Here is a 24178-nt window from a genome sequence, read left to right on the forward strand (position 1 = left end):
AATGAGCGAGAAAGCAGTGTAGGTAGCAGGTACTGATCCTCCAAATCAGATGGCTGTATCTTCAGAACACTACAGGGTCTACAAAACCAATAATAAAGTCCTCAACCCTGTAAGGCATATAGATTTGAATTTTGCCTTCAACCATCCAGCCGCTGCATTAAAGAAAGGATTAACTTACTGAGGGAGGTAGTGTTAAACCAGAAAATGTGTAGGTTACAAGTTTGTGGATGTGTGAGCAGTTGCAGATGAAAGACTTGTGTGGGACTGTAAGTGTCTGCGAGTGTGTAGTTGCAGGTAAAGAACTCAGTACGTGTGTGTTTGTGTGTGTCAATGCTTTCCTCTGTAGTCACGTATACACATGTATGTCATGTATATGACACAGCAAATGGATGCAAAAAGAGCATATAAATGACTGCTATAATCAAACACAAGGAAGAGTAAATGTGTGGATGGCAGCATGGGGGGCTTTAAGGGGGGTCTCTGAATCCTTTCAGATCTGCTGGCATCAGAGAATGACTACAAGAAAGATCAGCTCTGAAACATGCATTTAGAGACAGCAGACACACACACACACACACACACACACACACACACAACCGTGCCTGTTATCTCTCTCCCTTGGCTATGAATAGTGCGTCCATATTTTTTCATTCAAGATTGTTACGTTAGTTATTTGGGTTTTCAAAGGGACCTACGAGGTGTGTAATGGTTGCACAAAGGCTGCAGCTGAGGTGTCAAAACAGTCAGAGACAGGACACATCTAAGCAATGCCAGCACCATATTGATTCAGCTTTTTTTCCCACACAAAATGTATGCAGAAGCATCTGTACATAGGGTATAATAAGTACAGGCTACACACAACTCCCCAGTGCCTTTGTTGTTTCTTGCTTTCCATCTATTTAATCATTTATTTGTTCAACTCTCTTTCTATAATCTCATCTCCATGTCTGTAGTCTTTTATATATACCAATAAAGATATATATTTTAGCAACCTATATATATAAAGACAACCACAAGCCTCATCCTGCCTACAAACTCATACAGACAAACACGTGCGTGCTCTGACTCAGTGTGAAGAGGAGGGACAAATTGAATGAAACCTCCCTGAGGAAGTATCGTTGGACAGGGCCCGGTCGGAAATATCACCCTAAGAAAGGGGAACCATCCGTGCAGTGATTGAATCAGAACGGGCCGTGCATTTCGTCCACACTAGCGCGCCGTACCGTGGGGTTTGGTTCTCAGGGTGGACGGGGGAGGGGGCCATGGGAGTGTAGGTGACCACGCTGAGGGCAGAGCTATTACAGCACGTTGGGTGGTGACTGACAGACGCCATGACATGAAGGACGGGCCGATAGAGTCCCCTAGAGAAACATTCTGACTTTAGAGCGAAACATGGTGGACTGGGGTTGTAATTGAAAAGAGAGTGATGGAGCCAGAGAGTCAGAGAGCAAGAGAGAGAGAGAGAGAGAGAGAGAGAGAGAGAGAGAGAGAGAGAGAGAGAGAGAGAGAGAGAGAGAGAGAGGGGAGAATGCTAGATGAATGAGTCTGATTTAAGGTTATGGCAGTAAATATCTGGGGACTAAAAGAGCATGAAATCGGCATTTAGAAAAGTGACACACCAAAGAATAATTTGCCAAATCTGTATATTTAGAATTTTTGGGGCGTTAATTTAGTGCTGAATTGTATGCCTTAGCTTAGGCACAAATTAATTCCTCAACAGGGTGACTTGGCATTTCAGGCAAATAACTTAATGACCAAGTTACGCCAAGTATGATCCCTGGGAACGATTCAACACCGCCTGTAATAATGTTTGCTGATACTCGGTGGCGTCAATTACTACGGCTATTTATTTTGTGTGATTGGAATATATTCGGCTCTTTCAAGATGCATTTACTGGAAAATTGTTTTAATGCAATAGGCCGTGACAACTTCCCAATTAATCAGAAAAACAGTTTATTTGAAAGGAGTCCTGGAGAGCTGCCACAGGGCGGAAATATCCGCTTGTCTCCGCAATATGTGGGTTCATTGTAGGTAATTATTCCAACCCCTCAATTAATTTGACACTATTATTTGCCCATGCCACAATTTTGAAACACCTGTTTGCTGCTCCGGCTAATTATGCTGCATTCTTCTCTCATTCCTTCCTGTCCACCGCATGTTCAATTTTTACTGAGACGACGCAGAAAAGCGGAAACAATACACTTAATAATAATGATGTTCGACCCTTGCTATTTAATAATACTGCTCCTAGCGATACGCAATAAAGATAATGTTTTCATATTAAATTTGTTCAAGCTTGAAAACATCGCAATATCCCTGACAACTGTATCCACGGTTACGCTGATCACGGCGCTCAGTATATTTGTCTACTCTAACAAATATTTTACTTTACAGTACAGGACAGGAAGCTCCCTGTGTGTGTGGTTGGGTTTATGTGTGCGTGTGTGTGCGTGCATGTGTGTCTGTGCAAATGCACACATATCATATTTAATTGAGTGGGTTTTCATGGCTGCTACACAAGTGTACATATTGACATTAATGTCCTGTAAGTATTTCCATCCCCTGTACTATATTATCCTCTGTTAAAGAAGTGGCGCCAACTTATCATATGGCCAACTCCACTGAAACAACCACTTGCTATATATCCATTGTGTGATAGTGTGTGATGGTGTGTGGCAGCGTGCACCGACTATCACAAAATACCTTCAGATGAGAGTTTTGTGGACCAAATAATTGTCTGCCATTCAGCCACCCCCTCCTAAGGCCCCTCGCTGACACCCTCTCACTCACTCCCTCCCCTTTCCCGCCACCTAATGCCGCTGGGAGGGCCGTGTCTTATCAAGCGAGGGCCTCAAGGGAACCCCTTCTAGGCTGTCTCATCCTTTTGGTGTCGTACAGCAGATTGATCAGAGAACCCGCACACTGGCAGGTGGGGCTTCTGTGCTTTCGGCCGACCGGAAATCGTCAACACAAAGTCTTTGAGGCGAGCCAGAGGAAAGGCCTGTTTTGTTCTTTTTTTATTGTTAGCTTGCATTAGTTGAGTTTAATAATTCTAGGGGAAGGTAAATTATGAAAAATAAAATAAAAATAAAAAAGAGTAGCACACACATAGTAACACGGCTCCTCAACTTAAGCTGTTGCGGAAATACGCTATTAACGTTTGTTACTACATATGACAAAATAAGAGAAACCAGTTAAAGTATATAAGAATTAAAACGCTGACCCGAATTGTGCAACATTGATCAGAAACACTTTATCAATGGTGTCATAAGGAATACATTTTTCATATTTAATCCTAGACATGTTAATAAATCATCTAAATGTTCTACAATGGTGATCCATTGGACACATAGTAAATTGGACGAGTAGGAACCAAAATGGCTACCAACGCATGTTCCCATTATTTTTTTCTACTGATGTGCGCAACACTTCCCCTCCGATGCCTTTCTTCAAGTTGATGAGCTGATGTCCTTTCATGGATGTCATCGAAAGTCAGTCAAAATCATAGAGACAAGTATACATAGGAGTAAATACTTAACATGAAAGACACTTACCGATGTTGAACTCCACACGGGGGAACTTGGGACTGAACAGCACTCCTTCATAGACACAGATAGAGATGGATGAGAGAGAGTGGTGGTGGTGGTGGTGGCAGGTGCAGAAAGAGAGAGAGAGAGAGAGAGAGAGAGAGAGAGAGAGAGAGAGAGAGAGAGAGAGAGAGAGAGAGAGAGAGAGAGAGAGAGAGAGGGAACAGGGGAGAGAACACAAACAATGTTACAAATAATAACAAAGTCCCCAGCTATAACTTGCTTTGACATTTTATGGAACCCTTTGGAAGACAGTTCAAAACAGTGAAGCTATGGCACAGAGCATGCAGACGAGACAATGTGTTTAAATTAGTGCTGTCAGTTTAACGCGTTATTAACGGCGTTAACGCAAACCAATTTTAACGGCGTTAATTTTTTTATCGCGCGATTAACGCTCTTTTGGTTTGGCAAACATTGTCGTTTTTTCACCTGCTGTCTAGCAACAACTAGTCACTTAAGAAAAACTCAAAAACCATACCGGATCTAGCTACACCGGAAACAAAATAACAAGCACGCCGCACAAAAACTCCTTAAAAGTGTGTGTGTGTTTGTGTGTCACTCTGTTTGAGCCTGGTACTAGAGTTCAATGTTGTCATTAGCTGTTACCTCTTTCCGACCAATCGCAGTTCAAGGACCACCTGGGCTGTACCACTTCGGAAGGGGCCGCTCAGTTACTCCCCTCTAGACAAAATCGACTTGGTTGCGACGTTGACAGTTTTTGATTGTTACGGCTGTTGAGTGAGTGAGAGGTTGTGGGCGCACAGCTCAGGCTGTCGGACGGCGCTGCAAGAAACTTTTATAAACGCAATATTGTTATCCCGCAGTAATCAGCCCCATAGCCCCGAAACGTTAACGGCCCACCCCAGCTCTCCCGATTACCACTCCGCCGCCGTGTGTGTGTGTAGGTGTTATTCGATAGCCTGGTAATGTGTATAGGCCTTCGTACGGTAGGAATATTCATGCTGGTTTAAATAATAAATGTTTTAGTATTTCCCACCTTTAATGAGCAAGAGTTTTGTTCGAAAGTTCAGTGATTGAAACAAATAAAAGCCTGGGCTATTGAAGTTTTACGGTAGGCCTACCACTGTCATGCACCTCCCTGATGTCAAGTGGACCGGGTTGAATTCACTGCGGGTCTCTTCTTATATCCATCTTACCAAATATATTTTATTACTGTCCTTCTCAACACTCTGATCTCATTAAAAGGCTAGCAGCACGAAATCAAGGGATATTTAGTATATAAAGAAATGTGCAATTAATCGCGAGTTAACTATGACATTGATGCGATTAATCGCGATTAAATATTTTAATCGCTTGACAGCACTAGTTTAAATCAAGACATAAATTCTCTGTGGAGATAGCATCTTAATAGCACTAGGTGTGCGTCAGAGGCCTCCCAAAATGTCCCAGTGATTGATGGAGCTGCTTCACTTTAGATTATGCAAATATTCAGCAGCCAGACCCTTTAGTCCGACTGCACCGTATGTCAGAACAAGACTTGGTATGTATCCATCGCTTCGCCCCCCCCAGCGCTTATGCTTTGGCGATTAGCCGGGAACTGTCTCTGGTTTGCCGCATTCCATCATAACGCCAGCCGTCCCGCATTACCATACACCACAGGCATGGAGCATATATATATTACACACACAAACACACACGGGCATAAGCTACATGCAGATGAAAAACGCTTAGCCACACACAGCCACCTGCGCAGAGATTGGCCCCACACCTGGTGTTGGTCACTTATCTCTGTCTCTGTCAGCCGGGGTGCTGGCTGTACACAATCAGTCTCTACAAGGCTCATCAGCCTCCCTAATGGGCCATGGATGCTGGATGGTCGCTGGCGTATGGTGTCTCCTTGTGGCATTAGGTATACGTGTAAAACCCCCACGATCCTTCATAGGGATCCTTTATATGGATGAGGACGCAGTGATGTTGAATATGTTAGCTGTGAGGTCTCACCGCTTTGGCCTAAGTTTTTTTAGGAAAGAAAAGGTCGCACACAGGATTTATTTAAAGGTCCAACTGCCAAGTGCTTTGTCAGTTGGGTTGAACTTTCCGATTAGGGCAGAAGAAAACGATCAAAGGACAATCTGTCTGCTTTTAACATCTGTATATTTCGAGATTGCCAGAGATCATTATGCATTTTAGTGATGAATGACAAAGATACCATGGATTCTCCCAGAAAGGTTTTCTCTTTCTTTCCAAGCCATTCCTTTTACTAATAAAATACAGATTGTTGGCCTCAAAAATATCTCCATTCTCTCACATTTCCCTCCCTCTTGGTCAAGAAGGTGAAAACACTGTTTGGGGTTGTCTGTGAATCGTAGTTGTTTCCTTGCTTGTTGAGTGTGCTAGGCTGGAGATCAGTGTATTGCATTCATCTAGTGAAGTCAAAATTCAAGTATGGATGAGTCTGCATATGTGGGTCCTGCCTGGTTCAGGTCCTATCTTGTCAGAATTTTTTTGAATAAAAGCGTGATCACAGCAGTCTTACTGGCAAAGTGTTCTGGGCAAGTAAATAGAGACTAGCTAGATCTGAATGTGGATAAGCACTCAGAAATATGTTGAAATTCCACTTTTATTAAGTCTGCTTTAACTTTTAGACTTGTTGATATGGTAGTTGGGCAGCTTCCGTTAGAAAAACAAAAACAAGTCTCAAAACATGAAAGTTAGAGTAGAGTTTATCTGTGTGAGTCTCTATGATGTCTCCTACCTCTACCAAGTGAGAGAGCATCAGGCTGTATGAGGTATCCTACCTCTACCAAGTGAGAGAGCATCGGGCTTTATGAGGTATCCTACCTCTACCAAGTGAGAGAACATCAGGCTCTATGTCTCCTACCTCTACCAAGTGAGAGAGCATCAGGCTGTATGACGTATCCTACCTCTACCAAGTGAGAGAACATCAGGCTCTATGTCTCCTACCTCTACCAAGTGAGAGAACATCAAGCTCTATGGTGTCTCCTACCTCTACCAAGTGAGATAACATCAGGCTATATACCTCTTACAAGTGAGAGTCACTTTATAGAAACAGGCAGTTTTATTAGAACACTCCGCACACTCTGCATGGTGAAGGTTTGGCTTCCCCAGGAGGGGCTCTCATTTATCTCTTCTCCTATTGGGTTCTTGAATGACTGTGTTGGAGCTTTTGATGCCATTTCTTTTAATTGAATAGCTTACACACAGTAATCATTTAGTATTATTTATTTTCAACCTCTATTACCAGAGCGATTTAGTGTGCGTCTGTTTGAGCTGCCCCCTTTATTTGTCTGTGTTCTATCTTGATGGTTATAATGAATTTGGTTTACTAATTGAATACTGCTTTATATTGTATTGCCATGCACTGTATTTTCTGTGACTACCGCTGTGATTGGGGACAATAAAAGATTGACTTTAACCTACCTTAAACTCACTAGCAAAATGGGACGCGGGGCTGGAAACAAGTCCCTTTAAGGATGGTTTATAGGGCGTGGGTCAAGTGTACAGGGCATAGGTTGGATGTGTTTTTGTTAGCTCAGCAAGAGCGGGCAGGCAAGGTCGAACGGAAGCTGTGTTAGCTTTCTTCACCAGGGGCAAACAATGTCTCTGTGTGATGTGTGGGTCTGATAATACTTTCAATAGCCGAATTACCGGTAGTCTCAGATCTCGATTGTTTTGCACAGGATTCAATGAACTTTTTGGCAGAAAAGAAAGAGCTAAATGTAATGGTCTCAGAAAGGATTTCGGGGATGTACACATGCCAAAACAAAATAAGATATTTACTTTGGTTTTGCAAACCACCGATTGGCTTGACCAAAGGAACCAGGTATTGCTTGTTAAATTATTTATTTATCATATATTTATCATATCATATATTTTTAGCAATAAACAGAGCAAACGATGAACATTTGTGATTTGCGGGATCAAATTGGTCGTTAGAGGCCATAAAACTGTGTTTGCAGGACACATGTTGCTAATTTGAGAGCACCAATTAGCAATTTGGATACTGACTAATTTAAATATAAAAGCATGCACGACAGAATTAATTATAACAGAGCCTATGTAAATGTACAACATAGTCTCATTGATCATCATCATCATCATCATCAAATAGGGACTCCCTGGCAAAATAAATGGCATCATTAGTTGACAGGTGCCTTTTGATGTGTTTACTATGTAGCGATTTAGCAGATTCTTTTATCCAAAGTAACTTGCGTTGTTTTCAACATATAAACAAAATCTTGTCAAATTAACTATGCTGTGAATAGTAGCCATAAAGTTGTAGACAGCTGAAGAATCATAAAAATGTTGGGAGATAGCCTTATGTTTTTACATTCCAAATCTGACTAAATGCAAATTTGGAAAATAATGATGTGCAGCGTTTTGCAGAAGTGGCAAAATCTGACATCGACCTCATGAGGCCGTGCTAAAATATCTGCTTTACAAGAATGGGGAAAAATCTGCAATCAAAAAATATGCATGTGCTGTATCTTTTGAGAATTATTTACCACTTCCTGTAGGTTCTTTAGCCTGAAATTGTATGCATCTGTAAACAAATTAAATTTCCTTTCTATCTCCTCTTTTCAAACATATTATAAGTTCAGTCCAAATGCTAAATTGAAAGAAATTCAAGGATAAACAAACTAAAGATGAAAATCATTTGAAATGCTCAATACACTCTTGAGAGCCAATCATCTCGAAATCCCAACTGCATCTCAATGTGTGCACTACACACCAGCGGCGAAGCTATGCAATTTTCATGCAATCTTCTGAGGTCTGTAAACAGGTGCTGCATAGGCCCTGGATACTTAGACGCATGGAATCTGTTTACAGACATGATGAAATGAGCATGCAGTCACACACACACGACACACAAAACACACACACACACACACATATGCTTATTCCACACATGTACGGTGGGCTGTTTTCACTTTCATCTCATCATCATCTCATCGTCATCCTCATTGACATCATCATCATCATCGTGTGCCTCCGGGGGTATATCGCCTCATGTCAGAGCCACTAAAGCTTCCCGTGAGTGTGATGAAACTTTAACAAGGCTGGATATCACATTTGGTGGGAGCTACAGAGAGCCCTTCAGCAAAGTGGGATCAGGCGGAGGCAGCTGTTTGCGTCCTGTTTGTAGTGAGAGCGTTATCATGAGGGACTGTCACTTGTCACTAACGCAGCCCTCTTACCTCTATCCATCTCCATATGTGACATCTAGAGCAACATCATCTGGAGCGAGGGGGTGAGCATGAAACACATGCATAATAATAGGGTGCAGGACGGACTGAAGAAGGAGGAGGGTAAGATGGTGAAGATGATGGTAATGAGAATGATGATGATGATGAAGATGATGATGATGGAGAAGGATAAAGGGAAGAAGAAAAGAAAAGTATGAATAATGGAGATAAACAAACAAAGTGCAAATAGTCTAAAGATGTCCTGGTTATGACATCAACAAGTAGAAGGCCTGGAGTGTAAATAGTGTGAACATGAACCTCACTATGTCATTCGTTGTTTTTATTATCTCTGTTCAGGCTTGTGGAGTCTGCAGGAAGCTGTGCCAGCTGCCACAACCCAGCCCATGAGCAATGATGGAAAAAAGTAGGGAGTGTGTTGCCCAACTCGGCAACGCACCACCTGTGACATAAGCACAATTAGGGCATTTCTCCCGGGTGTCTTAGATTTCAGCTAATGGATGCACCTGCGGACATATTAAACACTCGCTGTTTACCTAGCTACGGCCCAAAACCCAACCACATAAAGAATACATATTTATACATATATATAAATGTACACCTACATGCCAAAGAAATGTGATAAGACAAACAAATTAATAAGAAAAAAACGTTTCACTACGAAGGACACGGCATGAAGCATGAGCAACCCTCCACCCTAATAATGATGTTTAGCCATTACAGCAGTGTGGGCGAATGACATGAACCACCACCTCCTCCGCCACCACCCCAACCAACCCCCTTCATATCCATCCAGCTGTCTGCTGGCTGGTGACCCACTCGGGTCACCCACCTCCAGTACTGCGATGAGTGTGTTGGAGGGAGAAAATGGCACAGGTGCAGTGTTTATAATCAATAACGGCTGGCATCATGAATATGGTAATACGAGCCCAGCCAGGGAGCAAGCCAGCCAGGGAGGCTGGGAGGTACTCGCTTGCTGGAGGCACTACCAGTCATAACCCCATGAGGGGACCCAAAGCAAATGAGGTGTGCGTTCCCGTGCTTTAGCGCAGTTTAATATGGCTCTGCAAAATAAGAGCGTGGCCCATGCACGCCTCCGATAATATATCACCCCACTGTCTGTGCTGGTGGCAGGGGAGGGGGCTGCAGGTGGTCACATAGGAATATGACGAGGGAGGAGGAGGGCAAGTAATTTATGAGCAGGAGGGGAAGATTAGGGCATTTCTCGGAGGGGACAAAGTTCATTAATTCTCAGGAGCCTTGGCCGGTCTGCTGCTATGCAGACGGTCATTTTACCCTCTCCTGCCTTACCCAACCATGTGTTCATACACACAGGTTTGCACGCACAAAGTCCAAGACTCAGTCACTCAGACATGAACAAATAAAACTATTAAATCCATATGTAGCAAGTGTTACACAAATAAATAGCAAGGCAGAGGAAAGGTGGGCTGTACAAGGGGATTGCTGCAAATTCCCACCAGATGGAAGATAATGGCAGGGAAATGTCACCACCTAGCATGACTGAGATACCCATTGCATCCAGTCTTGAATTAACCTGAAGATACCAATATGATAACCAAAGCAAGAGCTTAGATACATACTCATGGCCATACATAGTCAATGCAGAGCATTTTCCTAATCACTACTGCATATCCTTCCATGAATAAATATTACATGTAAAAGTTCTAAGTGCCAGGGAATCCTCCCTGCTGTTTATCTTTAGAATAACATTTACCTTTAACTTCGGACAGATACCATCAATAATTCATCGCTCTCTGGCCTAGTTCACTGTCCGTGGGGTTTCAGGTTTTTTCTACTTTCTTTTCTTTCAGTTGGTAGGAACTCCATCTAAACCAACCACCCCCTTTTCCTCTGTTAACCCCAGCTTTAGCTATTCCTTCTCATGGTTTCAGTAGGAGTATGAGGGTCTTGGTGTCTCCATTTCAGGCCACCATCCCCCCCCCCCCCCCCCCCCCCCCCCAGCCTGTCCTCCAGGATAGGAGTTTCACTTTCAGTTCAGCTTGGAACCACCTGCGTTTCTTCGGCCGATGATGATTCAATCAAACCTTCCCCCACACCGCCACCCCACCCCAACCAGCGTGTGCTAAAAACACCTCTAACTCGATTGATGCTAGCTGGGACGAGGCCTCCCATTAAGGTAAAGTGGTGCTGAATGGGAGAGTGAGTTATCGTGACACCGGCGCTGCCCTGGGAGAATGAGAGGGGACAGATGGTTTTGTTTGCTGGTGTTTAATGAAGTGTTATGAATCATTAGGGTGTGTGTAGAAACAGGGCTCCCGTCGGTTCATACAGCCGGCAGGTTGGGATGTCCAGGTTTAAGGACGGGCGTTGTGAAGGTAAGGGGATGATTCAACCATTTATTTTTGCGATTAACCAGTGTCCGAAATCCACTTTTTGGCTCAGCTGCCCAGGTGACTAGTAGATGAACTTCCTGTTTGTTTCTTCTTCTTTCTCACATATACACTCGTTACAGTACATTTCATTGCGATAATAGGTTTTTATGATGAATACAAACATATAAAAGAGGCCGTAAAAATTGCGCTACTTTATTTGGTGGAAAGGTTCGACGACAATAAATTCATAACAGAAGTGATATTTATTTTATGGCTTGACTGCGAGTCTTTTAAATGTTTATTTTTCGATAAGAATTTAGTTTATACACAAAAGTGTTGGTTAATGCTTCATATACAAGTCATTTACAGTCTTGTAGAGGCTATTTTAACAATGGTAAATGTATGCCTACCAATTTATTTATTTACCTTATATTTCGGTCTCCCCCCTCTGTCCCACAATAGCATTCTCTCTTTTAAAATGTATTTGAATGTTTGAGGAAATAGGGGAGGAATATTAGTATTATGGCATCCAATCCAAAGATGTCGGATTCTGCATATCCATACATTGCCTGTTAATTTAGAAACAACATTTGCAGTCTCTTCGATCTTGCAAAGCTTGAGCACTCCGCTCAACTACCTCAGCAGGACACCTGAAGCCGGCATCACAAGAGCAAGAAAAGGTCGCACAAAAAAGTCACAACTATTCTCTGTGGCACAGCAATGGTGGAACGAGCTCCCTGCTGATGTCAGGACTGCAGAGTCGCTCACAAACTTCCTCAAGAGACTAAAGACTCAATTGTTCAGCGTTTACCTGGACTCTAAATAGCCTCCCTCATTACCCCCCACCACCCTTTCTCCCCCTATTCTCTCCTAAAAACACCCCTCTTACACACTTAATGTATGTTGGATGTCCTGGCACTTAAAAATAGTACTTACGTGTAGCATCTTAGCCTAGCTATCTTTGTTTTATGCAGGGAATGGGTCAACCTAGCAATTGTAAGTGCTTGGCATTTGTTTTATGAACATCCTTACTGCACCAACAGCGATATATTTTTGTTTCACTTTTTTCTGACAAATGTAAACAGATGTAAGTCGCTTTAGATAAAAGCATCTGCTAAATGCCCTAAATGTAAAGCTAAATGTAGGGCTTTAGGTACAAATTTAACTAATAAATCCGTAAAGTAAAAAAAAAATCTCATCTTAATCCAGGAAACTAGAAACCTTTATGAAAATCTCGCTATTGGAAAAGTATTAGTAAACCCTCCCATGTCAGTGTGTTGAAAACCAAAAGAAGCAGATAACACGGAGCGGATTGCTAGACCTTAAAATAAATGTAGTCAGAAAACAAGCTGGCCAGAATATCTCGCCCTAAACTGCAGTTTAGCCGACAGCCGGGGTTTATGGAGGACTCTGATATAGCACATTTAAAGCTAGGGTGGGTAATTTTGGAGAAAACAGCCGTTGAGATTCCGTTGTGTTCTCTCTGGTCCCTCCCTGCCACGCTCTACCTGCTGTAGCTCCTCCCTCCAAACGTCAGTTATGCGCGTTCATGTGAATTCAGTTTCATTGATAGGAAGACGAAACACCATTGCAACAACGTTATAACAATACATGGAATATCATATGCTACACTTCCCTCGCTGTGCTTATCTTGGCAGTTGTGTCAAAGTAGCTTTTACACAAACGTGACTCGGACATTATCCACAGTTGCGTTGAAGCCTAGGCGACGTGTTAGCACAATCTCTGTGTTATTCCGACAGGTTAGTGTGACCATAACTAACACATAAAACGGACCGGAAAAGAACCATGGGCCGATGCAAGACATCCTACGGAACCGTATTGAAACGGTTACATTACAGAACCGTAATGTAACAGTTATCGTGGCTCTGCCTAGTAAATAACCATACCAGCCGACACTTTACATATTCTTCACAATATACCATGGAGAGATATCACTATTCCTTACCTGTCTATAAGAAATTAAGCCATCTCAGCGTCCGATTTTACGTTTCTCAGGTCACGTAACTCTCTCCATCGCTCATAAGCCACGCCAATGTTTACTCTGGTTTTATTTCGAGCTCTCTCTGCCTCCCTTTTAGTAGCTGTCCTTTCAACAAGTGTCTTTCCTCTTTTTTTCGCTGTCTTAGCGGTGTTAGAGGTTGGTATCCGGGGAATGGGAAATTTAGGGGCCGTTGATGAAGACATTGCTATTCATTTGTTGTCGCCGTAGTAGTGCAAAACTGTCAGACTGCTAGGCTCGTGAACGCTCACGCAGGGACGCACCAACGTCGTTGCCAAGGTGAACGGACAGTCCCACAGCCAATAAGAACGGAGAATCAGAGCCTCGCTCTGATTGGTCAAAGTGTACATGAGCGGTGGCAATTTTGGGGGGCGGCACACAGAGGCAGGGGAGAGCAAAGTAATGGGCAGATATTCTCAGAGCACTTCACCTACATATAGCTGACTGGCTATTATGACAGTTTTGCCAAATATTACAGTAAAAAAATTACCCACCCTAGCTTTAAGAGACCCGATATTTTTGGATCATTATCAATGATTAGTATTGTAAACGAAGGGGACGTGCTACAAAGTTAGGATGATCGCACCATGAGTGGAGGATGATCGTCGCACAACGGCAGCCGGAGTTTGTGCTGTTCGGACTGGAAGTCGGTCGAAGGTACTGCGTTTTGGTTTTAACCGATCCGCAACGTTGAGGGTAAGAATTGATGGTGGGTTCGCCCCCTTACAAGAAATGTACTTGACGCGCATGAACGGCATTTCGCTTCCTCTTTATCTTTGGCTTAACTGAAAGTTAGCCACGACTTTGACAGCTTTGTGCGCCCCCTGTCGCCAAAAAGTTACCTTACTTTTGGAGACCTGCTTACGCACAGTTTCTATATCTGTACTAACTTTGACAACTCTGAGTTGTTCACCTTAAGAATAGTTGAAATCAGAGTTCTTCCCCCATTGACTTCCATTATAAAAGATACCTTGGCGAGCACCTGCAACAGCGATGACCTGTGACTACCACATTACCCAAGGGGGATGTCCTTGATGTGCCCACCAAATTATAGGTCCCTAGGGTTCTCTGAAGCGGACTTGTGATTGATTGAACAATGGTGGCTCATTTCAATAATCATATTTTCTTATTAATCAGCCATAACTCTGATAAGAATAAAATAATAACATAGTCTGGCATTATCAAGGAGCATTTGTACAAAGGTCATTTGGGTTCAATGATCAGTTTTTCAGATTTTTTCAAGGTTTTCCAAAACTTTCAAGGTACAGCTTAATCCATCTTGACAGTCCTTACGGGTCCTTGCGGCAAAAAGGTTCAGCATGTCAAATAACGCCCAGATAACAAGTTTCAGAGTTTCCTATAAAACGGGGAGGGGGGACATGGCCACCAGTTAAAGCCCCCCCTTGGGTCACAGCGGTACCAACGTTTTTGGAGACCTCCTTACTTACTGTCTACATGTGCCATATGTATTTTATACTCTCAGGTAGGGCTGCTTTATTTTGGAAAAAATCATAATCAAGATTATTTTGGTCAATATTGAAATCACGATTATTCTAACGATTATTTTTGAGTTTAAACATGATGTATTTATTCAGCATGTCTCTCCCAAAAAAGACTTTATAACAGAGACCATTGAAATTTCGCCTTACAAAATACAGAAAAAATGGACAAAAAGGAAAAGATAAATCTAAAATAATGAACAGATATGTACCCAGTTGTTCTGCCCTTTCTATAAAGCATTTAATGAAAAAAATAAAAAATCACAATCAAAATCGATTTATCGCTCAGCCCTACTCTCAGGTGTTTACGTTTGGAGTGGTTGATTTTAGCTTTTGCCCCATTCACTTTCAATGTTAAATAGTAATATTATAAAAATGTATAATAAGAAAAGTCCGCAATGGTTGGTCTCTTAAAGTAGACGTGCACTGCATTAACATTTTTGGTGGTTTGGTAGAAATACCCCCAAAACTGTAGGAGTAGATAATTACCCAAAATTGGCGGAAGAAAATAATAGGACACATGATAACAATAGTGTGGCTTTCTTTGCAACCACACTAATAAGAGAGTTCTGTCCACTCTAACTGGCTGTGCAACTGGGTTGTGAACTAGCAGAGCTCAGCTGTGTGGTGGTCTAACTCTGAGGGGTTTCTCGAGTGCCAAGAGTAAGATTCTGGTAAACAAAGAGCGAGGTACGGGCTGGCCAGGATTTTTATCTGTAGAATATATCACTTATAGCATGTGGTTTTACTGGTAACCAAATGGAAACCACTATCAATCAATGTTGACTACAGCCGGGGTGGGGAACGCCAAAGCCTTTCATCCGGCCCGCGGAGGCAAGAAAAAAAAAAGAAGCATATAGCCTAGCCTACAATATAGTTATACAAGCATAAGTGACAACTTGTGAACAAAATGAAAGTTAATTTCCTTTTTGTTTACTTTGAAATGTTGAGGGTCATTCCTAAATCTAACCATTGACGGCTAGCATGGCATCCGCCAAGAAAGAAAGCTTGATAATGAAAGTTTGTTGTTTTTCAAGAAAAATGGACTGATGATTACTTCTGTGTTGAAGTAAAGGGCCTGCCAGTTTGCCTTGTGTGTGGAGAATCGCTCTGTTATGAAAAAGACCAACCTGGAACGTCCTTACAGTACTAAACATGCTAGGCTAAGTGAATTGCAGGGGCAGTTACGAAAGGACAAAATAAACGCAACCAAACAAGCAGCTTTCACCAGACCAAATGTAGAGAGAGAAAACGTTGTGCATGCAAGTTATGTGGTGAGTGAGTTATTTTTATAGGCCTAAAAAAAGTGCGGCCCCGGTAACAAAACATACAAAAATTGATACGGCCCTTGATGTCAAAAAGTTTACCCACCGCTGGACTACAGATATGTTGAGGTTATTTTAAGCTATATGTGCTATAATGTTTCACGCTGTGACTTTAAGAAGCAGGTAGGGGGCTACAGGTACCTTGCTCAACAATGCCTACAGGTTGGTTTTGGAAGTTGTGGATTTAACCTAATGCCTTTCAGCTGGGAGTCCAACCCCCTTAACACTACACTTTCCTACCCCCATTTTTCACAATGCAAAAGGTTTTTGAAACGTGTTGTCAACACTCAAAGTAACACAAAACAAAGTTGAGGATTGATGGAAAAGAACATGCGGGGGAAGATTCACCTGCACCCAAGTAAGGTCACAGTAAATTGTTCCCACTGTTATGCCAAATAAACAAATCCACTGATAACAATAGCTATTGTCAACCTGTCCTTTGTGCCAGGTGTAGCAATTATGTGCTCTGAGCTCAACTGCTACCTCCCAGGATGATTCACTAGGGAAGATGAATATGAATGTATTGGTGTGAACGTGTGTCCATGATTGTGTATTTGCACATGTGATGAAAGATAATACAGGATGTTACTGATAGAATTACTCAATTAAATCACGTAACTCCTTTGGCATGACAGTCACACAAAAGAACACAGAGCAAATGCAAAACATGCTGATATAAAAAAAACTGTATACAATAACAGCGGTCAAAAGACAACATTGTACATTGCAGTAGTGACCAAAGGTGAGTAAGCTATCCATAGTGAGGTACAGTGTGAGATACATGTTATTAATAAAAAGGAAGGGGTTAAACATATTGCTCAAGGATGCCTCCTGCAGACCTTGGGGCTATAATGCAGTACCTTTCCAGCTGGGAGTCACCCAGGCCACTCACCTAACCTTCAGCTCCAGTATTTGTAAAGCTCCATTGACTGATTCTGAAGCGAGTTGGATAATGGCTGAGACATTTGCATGTTCAAGCACTGCATGTTTTCAGTGAAGACTGGGTGGCAACAACCCCTACAGCTTATTTCATTAGCATTCTCTTGCCACACATGGGCAGTGGGATATGGAGTATTTTCTGCCAGAGCTCAACCCATGAAAGCAAACATATACACATGCACAAACACTGCCATACAACAATCAATAAATATGTGTTGACTGGTTCGCTCAAATGATGAACATAGGAGTGTCATATTTAGAGATTTTTTGTCACCTTAAAACTTTAATATTAAATTGTGTTTTATTACTTTAGCAAACAACAGTCTAAGAATACTGTGTGAACATACCAGTGTATTTAATGGTAGTTTGTCATAACACTAGCCATGATTGCTGGATGTATATCAAATTAATTTGAAGGAAATCCCTGGAAGCGCCAAAAGATAATGGTAATTTTAATTAATGTTTTGTACTAATAATTACAACAAGATGGCCACCAGAGAGGATTTATCTTGATGATCCATGGGTAAAATAAATTTGGTTAATGAATTCACTATATCCAACCTCTGTCATTGCCTCAATAATCGTTATTTGTACACAACAATGACTTGTACTTTGCTTAAGCACACACAGAGAATTGACATGCAACGGATAACTGAACTAAATATTTAAAAACCAACACACATCGGCCATTGATTGACAGTATTGAAAGGGACAGGACAGAAATCAGAGCAAGGTCATTATAATAACATTAGCAACCAAGAGAGAAAAAACGTAAAATAATCTTCAAAGAAGTATTAGGAGACAAAAATGCATCTGAATGTTGAAAGAAAGAAAAAAGCATCTTTAAAGCAGGTTAAATTTTTACGAGCGAGAAAAAGCCAGGCGAAGACAGACAGACGGACAGACTTCAACAAACAGACAGACAGACTATTGAGATAGACCAACTTTAGCGATTCAGAAAGAGTTCAGACAAACATACAGTCCCTGGCCAGGCAAATCGTATTCAGAGAGAGACAGAGGGACTGTCCCCCCTCGAGAGACAGACAGTCTTCAGAGAGAGACAGACAGCTTACCAGCAGCCAGTCCATCAGTGTTAGCCCCCAGCTCCATCGACTCCTTCATGTCCACCCTGCAGTGTCCAGAGTGCTGGCTCATGTCCTCCATCTGTCCAGCTTGTCTCTGGTCCCCCTGTTTCCCTCACTCTCTCTATCTCTAACCCTCTCTATTTCTGTTTTCCTCCTGGTTCTCCACTTATTTTCCCCCCACCTGGTCCCCCGATATGGCACACAACACCGACGCTCCCGGCTGCCTGTGCTCCAGGCGAGGAGTTGCTGTCTCTGGGAGACAGCGGTGCGCTCCTCCCTCCTCCTCCTCTCTCTCCCTTTGTCACTCTCACTCTCAATCTCACCCCCTCTTTCCCCCACTGGTCCCACCGCCTCACAGGCTGCTGGCAGCCAGCGTGAGGGGAAAGGATGCCTGCGGGAAAACTAATGTGAAAGATAGGGAAAGCCGAGAGATCTGAGGTGGTGGCGTTAGCACAAGAGTGAGATACAGATGTGAGAGCGATAGAGAGAGAGAGAGAGAGAGAGAGAGAGAGAGAGAGAGAGAGAGAGAGAGAGAGAGAGAGAGAGAGAGAGAGACAGGGAGGGAGGGAGGGATGGGTTCGGTGGTGTTGGTGGGGGGAGGGGGGTATGAAAGGGTTGAGGAAAAGGGAGTGAGAGACAAGAATGAAGAAGGAGAGTGAGCTGGACAGAATTGATGTTATGTACGATACACAGCTCTATCCATCAATCTCAGGCTGACAGACGCTCACCTAGCGCCACCCAGGCAACGCAATGATGTAGCCTGTAAAGGCAGGACTCACTCTCTATTGCTTTCCCTCTCTCCTTTTCTGTTCATTGCGCAGCAACTGCTGCATTCAGACAAGGGAGTGGGGGCTCTCTTCTGGATTTCTGCACTCCTCCACATTACCCAGCCACCACCTCCATCCACCACCATCACCAAACCAGCCCATTCCCCAAGCTGTTTCATGCTTCAGTAGCAAGAAACAATTAACAAGAAGCCGACAGCTGATCACCATATGGACAGTCCAGGTGATTTCTATTTCAAGATGAAATGGTGGGAAAAAGAAAGAAGAGCTATTCAGACAGAGGAACATGTATGAATGAATGGGTCGTTCAATGAGAATGGGCTGAGAAGACAGCTCAGGTTTAATAAAGTTGTAACATTTAACTGTAATATCCTGCAATATCCTTTATATTTATTACGGCAAAAGTGAAACCCCTGAGAAAGCGGTAGTTCAGTTTCACTCATCACTGTTTGGTGATGAGTGTACATTCAGAAAAACACACAAACAGGTTGGCCATGGAGCCGGTACGACCGCTTGAAGCAAGGGGAAACGTAATAAAGACACCTGGTTGCCCATTAGACCATCCAAAAGAAAAATAAAGAATCAGAATTCGAGGGAACACTGCAATCAGGTTTGTGGAAATGAACGGGGATGGCCAAAGATGCCCTAGCAAAGTCAAACACAATTTGGTACCTTAGATGTTGACATTTAAACGGCTCCTAAGCTATTTTCTTGTTTTTCACAAGACTGGACTCCCAGCCTAGGTACTCAGGCAACCTAACCATGTCTTTCTTCAAACTCATACTGATAAAAGAACCTACTATTGATTCACCTTCACTATGCCATTGGGCTACTCCCAAGACCATATCAAAATTAAATGTTCTTTCATAACCTGCTGAATGGAAATGGAGTATTTGTGGTGGAAAACGCAACACACAAAAGCATGTGTGTTCATGCTCCTAAAAGAGAATAGGTACAGTCTGAGGAGATGGCAGAGAAGGAACCAACTGATTATAATTATTGTAACGACCGTACTTTAAGCCATCACCAACATCTGATTTCTTTCTGATTACCCACAATCTTAAGAGTTTAGGTTCAGTTTAGCGTTTGGGACACTCCTTGCACTTATATTTCATAAGGACAATATTGCTGCTAAAAATGACTCCCACAAATCTGGGCTGTGTATAACACAGCAAACTTCTGTGTACTTCTTCCATAATGAATTCAAAAAGTATAGCCCCCTTTGCATTATAACTGAATTCTGAACTTCAGAGGGGTTTGAAACGTGACACCGACATCAGTAAATGAAGACTTGGGACAGCACAGACTACTGTTTAAGGCGCTCGACTCCCAGCCCAAAGGTTCTAGATTTAAACCCCAAAGACCAGTCTGTAACCTGTAACGTCTATTGGTCTCTAATACAAACAAAAGACTGTAAGTAGGTTGTTCTGACCGCCAACTATATTCCTATATATTATTTCACAACTATGTTACAAAAAAGAACCAGAGTTAATCCTGTAACTACTGAGTTGAATGGAAGACCTCGTCAGCGGTCCTCACAGCTGGCGTTAGGTATCAGTCGGATGGTCGCAGGAGTCAAGTTGTAGGCGCGTGTGCGGTTGTCGGTGGGTTGCTCCAGATTTGGGAAGGTGCCAAGGAAACAAATGGAGATAAATTGGTCCCTGCACAAGCAATAAGACCACAGATGAATCCACTCTACGCTCTTTCCTCTCTGGCAGCTCAGCGACCGGTCTCCCCGTGCTTATCTCTCTATCGACACCTTCGCTCTCTCACACCTACCCTACAGCACCAGGGGGAAAGAAAATGTAAGTACATAGGGGAAGCATGTGCATAAACACCATTCAAAATTAAATAGCCACACACACACACACGCACAGACACACACACACACACACACACACATTCATTCACACTCATTCATACACGTAAACCCCAACATACACACAAACACACCCTAACATAAAGTGCCAAACTGGGGCGGTGTAGTGATCCATTAACATTCCAATAGGCTCCTTTTTAAGGCGACATGTGTTGTCTTATTAGAGTCTGACGGATAGAAGAGGGTGGGGAAAATCAATAAGACAATGCGCTGGGGATGGTGGATTGAAGGAGCTGACTCAAGAAAAGGGGACGGGGGGCCTAAACGTGCCCTTTTTACCTTTTCAGCCTCAAAGCTAGGGTAATTGCCTAGCCACATTAAAGCTAGCGTCGACAATTTATTTTAGATTTATTTTTTCATATTTGTTGAAATCCTCTATATATCCCGACAGCAATCAATAAATCGAATGCTTCGCCAATGAGTTGATGATTGGACGGCCTAGCTGCCTGTCTAGTGTCTACCTACCTATCCAGCTACCTGGGCGAACTCTGCCTATGCACTCATTGCGCATGTCCAGAGTCTTGCTAGGTTGATCGATTCCCCCTGCCTATGGATTCGGGGTTCCATCCTCAATGAAGGGAGATGCCTAGCCTCACCTAACTGCTCCTTAATGACCTGGGTCTGAACTCCCTGTCGCTGACTAGTATGGTAGAAAAAAGATGTCTGCATGGTGGGACAGAGGCTCAGGAGACCAGGGAACATGGAACAATGTCACCTTTTGTCATTAATAATGTCAATCAACTCCACATCCACAAATGGATGAGTTTAGTAATAGCATAGAGACATAGAGGAAGAACCAGCTTGTAATGTTCTATTTGTCTTTTATTTAATTGGATATGGGTCTTTTTAAGAAACACTTGTTAGATTAATATTTATCAAATGGAGTACCAATTAAAGAAGTTCAGGACTAGCTCTTTTGAAGAACTTGAAGAACTGGACATTTACTTGAATTAATTACTTGATTTAAACTGAGGGTTGTTCTCGAAGATTGAAGCAGCAAAGTCAAACAAATTGAATGTATGGAAATATGTTTCATATTTCCATACATTTTAAAAAATCTCCCAGGCCAGAACACGCAAAATAAGAAGCCTGCGTTGCTGCATTGTTTAAAATGTGCATACAAATAAATATATATTGCAGATTTAAATAACACACAAACTAGAGATGTAGAGAAAATTGCAAAAAGCACAAGGTTTCAAAATATAATATTCCACTTATGGAACAAATCATTCTTTGTGTTGAACAATGTTAGATTGTAATTCAATAACTCATAAATCAAAATTGTATGAACAAAAGTACATTACTTCAAACCAAAAAGAGTTTGCCACTGTAGCCATCCATTGTACAGTGTGTTTAATAAAATGATAACAATTAGGAAATCACGTATGTTATCACTTGTCTGATATGGATTATATATGCAATTGTCTCTCATGTTTCCTCTGTAAGATATTTCCAATCGCTTGGTATAATCCACTCTCGGGAGAACATCCAGATATTCATGTTTTTGTTCCGCAGTAAATATAATTCTGGCCTTGGCTGGGCACCAATTGATTTCCAAATATGACACAGCCTTACATTGTTCAAAAAGCTCTTCTCGCCTGCTGAATCCGAATGGAAGTAAAGCAAAAACATATTGTAATCTGAGAAAAGCTTCGCGAGCAGATATCTGTTCATCTTTGAACAACATTGTTCAGTCTATTTTGGATAAAAAATAAAGTAATTGCTGAAAATTCTCTGATCATTTTAGGTCTAAGGGACTAATGCGGATATATTCTTCAATTATGTAAAGAAAATTATTTTCCTGTTATTGTGTCCAACCAAGTGTCGCTCGAGGAGGAGTCCTGCAATAGTTGAGTTGTTTTACAAGGAGAGAATGGAGGAAACGTGTTTGAGAGCTGGAGAGAGGACAGCTTGTCAGGTTGGACTACAGAAAGCTTAATTTATAGTTGTTGCAGGAAGCTTGTCTGCAACAACAAAACAACAAAACTTCCGAGCGAGACTTTTCCTTTAGTGAGAGTTGGTTTGGATTGGGAACAAGAACAAACAGACCTGATCAAGGAAAATGTAAAGTTGTATTTCTCTGTAGGGATCCTTTCCGTAATGTAAGAAAATAATCTCAGCCTTGTTTTTGCCAGTCAGTAGCAAAAACAAGCACTTTTAGAGCATTAGTCCCTTACATACAAAATGATCGGAAAAAAGGGTGCTCGTAGAAAAATCCAGATGTTCCCCTTTCATTTGGTGCAACCTCTTCATCAATAACTGAAACTCCCTTCCCAGAGCTCTGATTGTTCCTAGCATTTTGCATTTTGGGGATCGAGGCAAGACCGAGCCGCAGAGGAGAAACACAATGTGAACTCATGAGATCGTGATGGTCTCCGAGGCTAGGCATAATCATCACCTTGAGGAATAACTGACAGCCCCGACCCAACCGGTCCCGTTTTCCTTCCAGCGCCTTCTCAGAGGACATGCTGAGACCTGGCCATGAATTCATCATCATTTGTTTCCATGTCAGGCCATTACATTGTCCTCTAATCTTCCTCTATCAACATGTGCTGTATTCTACTGCTTCGAGCTAGGAAGGGTGAAAAGCGTTGATTGAGATGTAGGGTTTTTCACTCCCTGCAGCTTGTAGATTTCAGAGCTTTTTAGATTGTCAAACACACACACACACACACACACACACACACACACACGCACACACACACACACACAAACACACAAACGTTAGCATGTGCACGTGAGCATGGATATGCCTGTACACACACGCACACACACATCATTGATTGCGAAATGACAGTTTAAAAAAATTAATCAATGTCTTCAAGGCTGCCAAAATGTTCTGAATGAAGTTCTTAAAAGTATCAAGTGTGAAGAGTAACCACGGACAGGTGTGTGATGAATTAAAAAGTCCTTGAGCAAAAAATAAAAATAAAGTTTTAAGATTGAAATACGTTGAACCTGTGACATTCCCGCCTGGCTTGAGTTGTAACCGCCAAATTAACCGACTTCATTTACTCTGGAAGCCAGAGGTAGAACATCATCTCTATAGGCGGCATAGGTAGATGTCGTATCACTATTTACTTTTTAAGTATTGAGCAGACACTGTCTTAGTGATTTCAGATAGTTTATCAAGGAACAGATGTGCATCTTGCCCGAGGATAACAGCAGGAAGGCAACAGAAATTGTAGATCAAACCTAGTATCTTTCTGTTGGGATTTGAAGACCCCAGTTACTCCACTGTCCTACGCCTGAATAAACTTTTGAAAGGCTTACCTAATTTGGCAGACATTTTCGAACTATCAAGGGCTCACGGCCCTTGATATTTCCGTAATTTATCACACAAAATGGATCATGGAAGGCTTTGACATGCTGAATCTTTAAATCAAATAGCCCCTTGTGACTTCAAGAGAATTCATCAAATTCATTAATGAAAATGCCACACTGAGCTGAAAATGAAAGCATCTACTCATTGACAACAAACCAATCTAACACAACAACATTTTTTATGCATTGTTCAGC

The 24178-nt window shown here is 42.2% G+C and overlaps 1 protein-coding gene across 3 annotated transcripts in view; it reads right to left on the minus strand.

The window, feature by feature from the left end:
- The window catches only part of inpp4b (inositol polyphosphate-4-phosphatase type II B), a 201922-nt gene that overhangs the window by 112969 nt on the left and 64775 nt on the right, over nt 1-24178 (minus strand). The window contains exons 1-2 of one of the 3 annotated variants that reach the window (XM_079758920.1): nt 17984-18202; nt 3555-3599 (exon numbers count right to left, since the gene is read on the minus strand). The exons of 1 other annotated variant lie outside the window; for it this stretch is intronic. In XM_079758920.1, the coding sequence (XP_079615046.1) occupies nt 3555-3599; nt 17984-18074 (136 nt within the window). In that variant the 5' untranslated portion in view covers nt 18075-18202. Of the gene's footprint in view, nt 1-3554; nt 3600-17983; nt 18205-24178 lie in introns of those variants that run through there. One more of the 3 variants, XM_079758919.1, reaches the window with a different exon arrangement.

The sequence above is a fragment of the Pollachius pollachius genome (assembly GCF_949987615.1).
Source record: "Pollachius pollachius genome assembly, chromosome: 2".
In the NCBI taxonomy this organism is placed as follows: domain Eukaryota; kingdom Metazoa; phylum Chordata; class Actinopteri; order Gadiformes; family Gadidae; genus Pollachius; species Pollachius pollachius.